At 32.1% G+C, this 10,301-nt stretch overlaps 1 protein-coding gene across 1 annotated transcript; it reads right to left on the bottom strand.

The window, feature by feature from the left end:
* Positions 1–5,022: 5,022 nt before the first annotated feature.
* Positions 5,023–5,958, bottom strand: LOC114633913 (olfactory receptor 7G2-like). Its single transcript, XM_028782505.1, has one exon. The coding sequence runs from the start codon at positions 5,956–5,958 to the stop codon at positions 5,023–5,025; it is 936 nt and encodes a 311-aa protein (XP_028638338.1).
* Between the last annotated feature and the right edge of the window lie 4,343 nt (positions 5,959–10,301).

Genomic DNA, 10,301 nt, shown 5'->3' on the forward strand with positions numbered 1-10,301 from the left:
TATTTAGTTTTTTGGCTTTCTGGAAGTTAGTGTATTGAAATATTTGTATATTTTGGATATTAGCCTCTAATCAGATATAAGGTTAATGAAGATTTTTTTTCTATCTGTAGGTGGCCAATTTGTCCTATTGTTTTTTGCCTTACACAAGCTTTTCAGTTTCATGGGGACCCATTTATCAACTCTTGATCTTAGAGCTTGAACCATTGGAATTCTGTTTAGGAACACCATCACCACCCCATGCCAATGAGTTCAAGGCTCTTTCCTATTTTCTCTTCTATTAGATTCAGTGTATCTGATTTTATGTTATGTTCAGTAATACACTTGGAATTTAGTTTTTTGGAAGGTGATCAATATGGGTCTATTTTCATTTTTCTACATACCAACTGCCAGTTCATCCATCACCATTTATTGAAGATGCTTTATTTTCTCTACTATGCCACAGGGGCATGTGCTCCACTATGTTCATAGCAGCCTTATTTGTGATAGTCAGAAGATGGAAACAATCCAGATGTCCCACAACAGAAGAATGGATACAGAAAATGTGGCCCATTTACACAAAGGAATACTATTCAGTTACTAAGAATGAAGACATGGTAAGTTTTGCAGGCAAATGGGTGGAACTAGAAAATATCATCCTAAGTGAGGCTACTCAAACCCCGAAGGGCATTCATGGTATGTCCTCAGTAATAATATCCAAATAGTATAGAATACCCAAGATTCAATCCACACAATTCAATAGATTTAACACGCAGAAGGGCCCAAGTAAGGATGCTTCAATGCCACTTGGGTTGGAGAGGAAAACCATCATGGGGGGAAGCAAGAGGAGGGAAATGAGTGAGAGAGGGAAAAAAGGGAACATGATCAGGTATTTGGCAGGGGAAAACAGAAGCCCTGAGGGACAGCAGAATGAACAGAAACAGAGAACTTTGGGAGGTAGGAGCTGGGATGAGGTTGCCATCCCACAGTAAAAACTCTGACCTAGAATTGTTTGTATAAAAGAACTTCAGGGACAAAAATGCAAAACAGACTGAAGGAAAGTAGGTCCAGTGAACAGCCCGAATTGGGGTCCATCTCAAGACCTGATGCTATTACTGGTGATATGGTGTGCTTATGGACAGTAGTCTAAAATGGCTGCCTTCCAAGAGGATCCACAACCAGCTGAGTGAGACAGATGTAGATATTTACACCACGAACTAAAGTCATGTTCCGTGTGGTTGAATTAGTGAAAGGCTTGAAAAAGTTGTGGAGGAGGTGGACCCCATAGGAAGACCAGTAGTCTCAACTAATCTGGACTTCCAAGATCTCTCAGACACTGAGCTACTAGCCAGGTAGGATGCAATAGCCTGAGAGGCTGCCAACATGTATATATGTTCTCACCTCAGTGAAAGAAGCACCACTTAACCCTTGAGAGACTTGAGGGCCCAGGAAGTAAGGAGGCCTGGCAGGTTGGGGTGGGACGAGGAAGGTGGAGACATTTTCATGGAGACTGAGAAGAAGGAATGGGATGAGAAATTGTCGAGAGGGGCATAATGACTGGATGGTAAAAAAAAATTAAAGGTAATAAAAATTTAACTCACAAAAATCAGTAACTTTACTATATACAAATGACAAGTAAACTAGACAGATATCAAAGAATAATTACTTTAACTATAAATTCATTTCATATAAATATATAGAGGTAGCTCTAAAAACAAATGAAAAGCTTGTGTTACTGAATATGTGATGTCTTTTAAGAGAGAAATTTTTAAAAAGATGTCAGAAGATATAAATTTTTCCCATTCTCAGGGATTTGTAGCATAAGCATAGTAAAATAAACTACCAGAAATATTCTACAAATTTACATTAATGCCCACACAAAATCCAACACAATTCTTCACAGACATTAAAGGAAAATTCTCAACTGCATGTAGAAACAAAAACAAACAAACAAACAAACAAACAAAAAATAAAAACCAGGATAGCTTAAATAATCCTGAACAATAAAAGAATTTATGGAAGATTCACTATTCCATTTTACAAGGTGCATTACAGCATTCTAGTTATAATACCTGTAATGTATTGGCATAAAAATAGACCACTTGATCAAGGGAATCAAGTTGAAATATCAGAGATAAATTAACACATGTATAGAAACATGAATTTTGATTAAAAAGTCAGAAATAAACATTTTCTATTTTGTGGGTACATCTTTTTAACATGAGCACAAATTAAACATTTTATTGAAGTACCATATACTATTTCAATGTAATTATAATTTTTGAAATATAAATATAAATGCATATATTTAGAATGGCTGTAATTAAAACAACTAATATCAATTTAGTGACAATTATGAGCAACAAAATTTTTCACCTAGTTTATTAGAACTTTTAATGATATTTCGCTGGTGAAAAGTATATAAAAGCTTTCTACATTATTTTACCATAACCTTCTGCATGATTTACCCATTTTTATCCCCAGTAACTATACAGAAAACTAATTTATATAAATATATCCATACAAAATGCTCACATTAGGAACTTTATTTATCATGGGAAAATTTGTTAAAACATTGAGATACATATAAATAATTGACACAAGATGCCAATAATGGGTAGATCCAAAACAGAATTCTCTACAGATCATAAGGTAATAAATAATTAATAAATATAATTAGTTACAGCCACTGAATTACCTGCATCTGTATTAGATCAAAGCAGTCTAGATTTTAAAATTGATGAAGGAGGAAGGAATTCCACAGGCCCCACTCTTAGCTAAAAAACAACTGGTAGATGATGATGCTTTATGGATAGATAATAATTATTCTTAGGAATATGCCTACTAATAAATGGCTCATTGTCTGAAAACTATCTCCTCATTCACAGATATACAGAAAAACTAATTAGATTCAGTGAATTATTAATTTAAACAAAAGAGCATATAGTTGGGGAGGAAGATGCTTTGAAGCATCTTGAGAGGAGCTGAAAAGAAAAGAGGAAATATGAAATTGATCTAATCAAAAGACACTATGCACAGGATGAAATTTTTCAAAAAATATTTATTGAGACAAAGAATGAATCTGAAAATTTTTATAAAGGTTGAGTGATTATAGAACAAAATATTAATACTTGAAAAAAGAAAGTTGTTATGGGTAATCTATTACTACTGTGTTGATGAGTTTTCAAATATAGATAAATAAAAATATCTTTATACATATCACAATACACAGATTTTCACAGATGAAAAATACAAAGTTTATTGTCATGAAACAGATTGTTAGCAATGAAAATATTACTTTTGATATGCACACAAAAACTATTGGTAACACTTAAATAGAATAGGCAATAACAATGTATTACTAAACTGACATAGTATTAATCTTCAGCATCTCATTTTTAGCATGTTTCTTTTTGCAGTTAATAAATCTACCTAAGTGCATAAAGAATTTTTCACTGACTCAAAATATCTATGTTATACTAGTATTAGTAGAGTATTCTCTATGTATATAAAAAAGAAGTATAATTAAAATGGATGGCTGGAGAGATGGCTTAGCAGTTAAGAGCACTGATTGCATTTCCAGAGGTCCTGAGATCAATTCTCAGCAACCACATGGTGGTTCACAACTATCTGCAATGAGCATCCAATGCCATCTTCTGGTATGTCGGAAGAGAGCAACAGTATACCCACATACACTAAGTAAATAAATAAATAAATAAATAAATAAATAAATAAATAAATAAAATGTAAACCAGATTTTGGAGTTGAAACAGTAGTGAAATAAATGTGCATCAGAATTAAGAAATATTCTTGAACTCTTAATGACCAAACAATCCCATGAATACTTATTTAATGATCATTGGTATTCCTCAAGGAGTAATCTGAATAATGAAAAGCTGTGGATTTTGAAACGTCAGTACTATGGTGATTTAACAGATTAAATTATCATATTATTCATATGATAGAACTCAACAGCTTTATCCAAGTCAATATGTAGTATCCCAATATTAAATTTTAGGGCTCGTCACTCTGGCAAGGGAACCAGATGATTGACTTTCTTTTCCATTCTTCAGTGTTGACACCATAGTCATCTGATACCTCCTACTTTATCCCATGTCACTAGTCATAGGTACATGTCTATCAATCTGTTTTGAAAAACTGTAGTGAAAACATTAGGGGAATGAATAGGATCACACCATATGTGAAGTGTCTTTCTAATTCACATGTTTTCTTCTATATTTGAGAAGTGGTTATACTCAGGTTTTTTATGTACCAGTGTTGCCTTCTATCATAAGTAACATTGTATTCAGGGTCAGTTCTGAAAAAGTTTCCCTAAATTTTTCTTTATTTGAAAATGAGCAAATGTGTACAAGTAAATGGCCAAATTATACTTACTGTTCTCCCTCTGCCTTAGAAAATCCTTTGTTAGTCAAATATTTAGTCCTGGAACTTTTCATTTATGAATATTCAGAAAGATAGTAGGTGATGAAAAACGGAACTAGCTTCTGAACAATATCTAAAGAATATTATGTCAAAAATATATGCTAAAGAGATATATCTCAAAGTTATGAGCTCTTAATGCTTTTATACAAATCTGGAGTTCAGTTGTCAGCACCTATATCAGCTGACACACAATTATTCATAATTCTTTCTTAGTTCTGACATCTTCTTTTGCCCACCGCTGGTGCTCATATTCCTATATACATACTCACATATAGATACAAAATATATAAACATAATTAAAAACAAAATGAATCTCAAAAAAGCTACATATCATAAATTACAAAAATTATGCTGTGATTTCTAAATTCATCAATGTTGATAATTTTCCATCCAAGTGCATATAACTGAAAAATTGTTCATATCAAAACAATAGAAATTTAAATTCTTACGAAACTCCATTTTTTCAGAGGAAACTCTGTTTTTGAGTTGAATTGCTTTCAGTACGTTTTTTAAGTTATTTGAATTCATTTATTTTATATTATATTTATATATAGGAATATACATATTCCTTAACCAAATAGAAGTTTAAGGAAATTATTCCTATTAAAAAGAAGATACTCTACTGATGATTTTTTTCATAGTTTCTTTCATGTCTTTATTTCTAAGGCTAAAGATAAATGGGTTCAACATTTGTGGGACTACAGTGTACATAATGCAGGCGACTGAAGTCTTCTTGGGTAAAATAGCAATTGAAGAGGTTATATAAACCCATAATCCTGAACCATAGGACAAAGAAGTCACTGACAAGTGAGAACCACAAGTGGAAAAGACTTTATATCTTCCTTTTACTGATGGTATTCTCAAAACTGAAGAGGCAATTTGGACATAAGAGAAAATAATACCAGATATTGGGATCCCACCAAATATAAATGTTGCAAGATATATGAGAATATCATTAATGAGGGTGTCAGAGCAGGCTAGCTTCATGACCTGAGAAAGTTCACAGAAGAATAAGGGAATTTCTAGATTTGTGCAGAAGGATAGTCTTAATACCATAAGACCAAGAAGTACCATGTTCAAAACGCTAATGAAAACAGAGAAGAGAATTAGTATAGCAAATGAGTGAAAATTCATGATGACTGTATAACTCAGTGGAAAACAAATGGCTACATATCGGTCATACGCCATTGCTGCAAGAAGACAGCTTTCAAACCCAGCAAAAAGCAAGACAAAGCAAAGCTGAGTAAGGCAGCCTACATAACTGATGCTCTGATCCTGTGTTTGGATAGTCAGTAACATATTTGGGATGACAGTTGTGGTTAAACAGATATCATTAAAGGATAAATTTGAAATAAAAAAGTACATAGGTGTTTGCAAATGGGAATAAAAACTTACAGCAAGAATAATAAGCAGATTTCCCAAGATGGTGACCAAGTACATGAACAAGAAGAGACAAAAGATCATAGGCTTCATAGTTGGATCATCTGTTAGTCCCAGAAGAAAGAAGTGAGAAACATCTGTCTGGTTTTTACCTCCCATGTCTTTGGCAATCTATTTTAAATACAGAGTGAAATAAAATGTAACAACAATCAAGTATTGAAAGATGTTAGAATTATAAGTTATTTGGCTGAATCATATTTATTCCTAATAAACTCTTAATATTAGGGCCAGTAGACTATGTTCTAATAAGCCATCTAGATCACTTTGTAATATGTTTAATTTTGATAAAATATGTAGCTTATATAATAACCATGCCTAGTATAGCAAATGGATAGCATTCAAATAGTTTATTTTGGTTGTTTTTTGTTCCACAGAATTTCCTATTACATCTGTTACTGATTTAAAAACAAAAAGCAATATGGTTTTGTGTATTGTCAAAAGTCTATAAAACTAAATGTATTATAATATATGGCTTTAAAGCAGGGATTATACCAACAAAAATATGAGCAAACAATATGTAAACTTTCTTATAAAAATGTTGCCAAATATCAAACCGCCTGTTTACATTTTCTGAGATTACAATATAGTTACATAATATTTACCTTACTTTTCTCATTTCAAACCCTTTGATATACTCCTACTTTGTCATTTTTAAATCATAGCCTTTTTTTAGCAATTATTTTGCACCATATATATAAACATATATATTAATAATATGATCCTATCAGTAAATGTAATGTTACTCTTTTGTATGCTTTCAGGGCTAACCATTTGGTATTGGTTAACAAATTACATACTCTTTCCTGGAAATATTTTTTCATTCTCAGTATTACTTTGATGTTTGTAGTTCTTCATAAAGGGTTGATACTGTGTAAAATGAGAATAACTCATCACATTGTGGATGAATTATTTAATTTAATTTAATTACTATATTTACCCATGAAAATATTTTGGAAAGAGGAAGATTTTTCTTGTTATAAAATAAGCAGTTTCTGGAAAAATTTGGGTCACAATGTTTTTCTGACTGAAGTGTTGAATTTTCTGACTAAATATTATTCATATATCTGAACCATCCAGTATTGTCATATTAGACTAAGACCCCTGACTTGCTCTTACAGCTTTGGTATTTTCCTCCTAAACAAAACATTTCTTTATAAACATACTCAATTCACTCTAAATTAAGGTACAATAGGTAGATTGTATCTACTACCTAGATAGGCTTATGTAAAGATTAGAATTGGAATTAGAGTTCATCTTTATTACAAGAGCCAAAGAAATAAAACCCTTGTCCTTTACAAGTTAATTTAAATACAAACTGGGAAATGTTAACTAAAAGATTCTCTGTTACATATTAAGGTATTCTGATAAGCTAATTTGTTGCATTTTGCTCTTAAAATAAATGGATGAAATAAAAAGATAAACATAAAGAAAATGAAAAATATTAAACTAACTACAGTATTATAGTCTTTAAAAGTCATCATTTTCTAGATTGTAGGATTATGTGAACTTTTTAAAGAAAGTTGTTTAGATAATATGAATGCTTCTTTCCAGAACAGTCCCTTACAGTAAACAAGGATAAAATAGGCTTAGCATATATTATGTGATTGAATACCAGACTTATGGAATGAACAGGTATACTACTTTGAATTAATCAATTTGTCATGTATGTATATGTTTCATAGTCCCATTGTATTACTCACATACATGCAAATTTATTAAATAATATTTCAAAAACTTGGAAAATAACCTGTAAGAATATTTTATGCTGAGAATCAGTTACAATGATTAACTTTGAAGATAGCAGTTCTTGTCTAGAATGTGTATTGTGTTGTACTCAATACGCACAAATAGAAAATCTCTTAGATCTCTGTTCAGAAATTGATATTCTCACATAAGCTTTACTCAAATTTTATTATTTATTAAAACCATAGATTACCATACAAAGTTTCATTCATTAATTTGAAGGAAAAAAGTTATTGAGTGATTTTAGAAATGTAGTAGGAAGGGACTATCCCTATCATGACAATTTTAAATATCTGAGAGATGCTAAAGACTAAACTCATCTTTCAGAATAATAGTAATAAGAATTATAACAAGGGATCAACCTTGAAAATGATATTTTATGCCAAGAGTTTATAATAAATATAAAGGGATCAACATGAATCTAAGCATGAATTATTTAATGAATCATACAATCTCACCTTTTCAACCTTAACTAACGAACTTTACATTATATAGTCTAAACAGCAACAGGACTCAAAAATTACCTTGATATTGAAGACAGAAAGTATATTCCTGTGAAGAAAAGAGACTGAGTCATTTCTTCTTTGCTAGAGAGACTCATCTCAAGGAGAATTCATATGTTTTGGTGTCCACCAGGGTCAGAGATGTTACATCAGTTTTTAAAGTCTAACACCTATAGTTTCAATATTTCCAGTGTGTAATATCCGAAGTCCTTATTAACCTATCTCTGCCAGATGAGTTCACTTCATTAAACACAAGGGATAAAGTAAAATAAAGACGGTTTACATCCTGACTCCTGGGGCATGATTATACTGCTCCCTGTTATTATCATGTTTGTTTATCTCCATTTCACAGACATTGCATACAATGTCACATCTTAACATTTAAATTAATTTTAAAAATGTATCACTTTACTGATGCACTTAACAGATAGTGATACACTAAACAATATTTTCTATCATTCAATAAAAATATTATTATGTTGCAATGGACAATGAAACTATCTGTGCTAAATTACATATTATAGAACTATATACTCTACGAATAATTATCATAATTTGTCTTCATATATTAATAGCTAAAGGTGTCCAAGATGCTGCTGGGGAAAATATTTACCAATAACATTGTATCAAATAACACACTGTGAAACAGAAAAGTTTTTTCATTTGTACTTTAGAGCTATTGAGCTACTGACCTCTGATATCTAGCATATTTTATCTCAGGAAATTATATTTGGTGAATGGCAATATCCAGAGATAAGGGGGACTAAGAGAGAACTGTTATAGATTCTATGATACTAAATGAACTCCAGTAATGATGACTTCAAATGCTACAATTTTAGTCCCTTTGAAAGTAATTCATTTCCCACTATTGTTACTTCATTAAAAAATCTATATCCCCAGGTAAAAATTTCTCACAAAAATGCAAAATACATTTCTTAATATTATAAAAGAAAATGTTAAAACATGTGACCAAGAGGATATAAACACAGAAAATATCTTAATAAGTAAGGGTGTGTGTATGAAGACAGAATAATTAAGTGAGTTCTGACTAAGTTGCTCGAAGTATGTAAATTGTAAGATATATATATATATATATTTCTGAGTATAATGATAAATAATAATGTGAAGTAGCTAAAATGGATTTCTAATCAAAGTTTATTCAGAAATATCTGGTTGTTAAAATAATATATAGGAGTTAAAACAAAGTAACTGTAGTTGACATTATACATGTTAAATAGCTAGACTTGGAAGTTCATATTTATGTAATCAGAGAATAAAGAGAGTGTTACTTTGTAATAACAAGTCTCAGTAGTTTTTATGAGTCAAAAATTATTGCTACTGAAACCAGAATTATCTAATTTGTAAAGTCCTCTTGCCATAGCCTACTGAATAATGAATTAGAATTATCCACCCCATACCTAAAAATAATTGTTTTGTTTGGTGTTGGTATGCATGTTTGTACTAGTGTGCATATGTATGCCTGTGGAAGTACATGTTTCTGTGTGTGTGTGTGTGTGTGTGCATGTGTACAGATATGTTTAGACTCATGAGGTGGACAGAGAACAATCCTGTGGTGCCCTTTTAGATCCTTATATATCATCCACCATATGTTCTGAGACAAGATGAATAGGCTAGGCTATGTTGGCTAAAGAGTTCTAGAGATCAGCCTTCTCCTGACTCCCTATTGCTGAGTTTCAAAGCAAAAACATAACAGATGAAATTTTTATGTTATTTAAAATGGGGTCTTAAGCTCTACACTGTACTTGCAAATCAAGCACTTTCCTTTATCATTATTATTATTGGCATTATTATTACTTGTATTTATTTTACAGTCTAGTCATTGACTCCCTCCAGGTCCTCCTTCCTACAGTGCCTGATGCCATTCTTCTCCCCCCCTCGCACCTCCAAGAGGATGTTCTCTCCACTACCACCGGGCCACCCCATACCCTGGGGCTTCAAGTCTCTCAAGGGTTAGGCACATCTTCTCCCCTTGAGGCCAGACCTGTCAGTCGTCTGCTATATATGTGTCCAGGGCCTCAGATCAGCTCTTGCTTCCTGGTTGGTGGCTCAGTGTCTGAACAACCTCAGGGGCTGGATTAGTTGAGACTGCTGGACTTCCTATGGGGTCACCTTCCTCCTGGGCTTCTTCCAGCCTTTCCCTAATTTAATCACAGTGCTTCCTGACTTCAGTACAAA

Source organism: Grammomys surdaster, unplaced genomic scaffold (assembly GCF_004785775.1).
Source record: "Grammomys surdaster isolate TR1022 unplaced genomic scaffold, NIH_TR_1.0 796, whole genome shotgun sequence".
NCBI classification, from domain to species: Eukaryota; Metazoa; Chordata; class Mammalia; order Rodentia; family Muridae; genus Grammomys; species Grammomys surdaster.

Bases quoted from the DNA above. Each gene is read 5' to 3' on its own strand.
- LOC114633913 (XM_028782505.1), bottom strand. From the start codon at position 5,958: ATGGGAGGTAAAAACCAGACAGATGTTTCTCACTTCTTTCTTCTGGGA.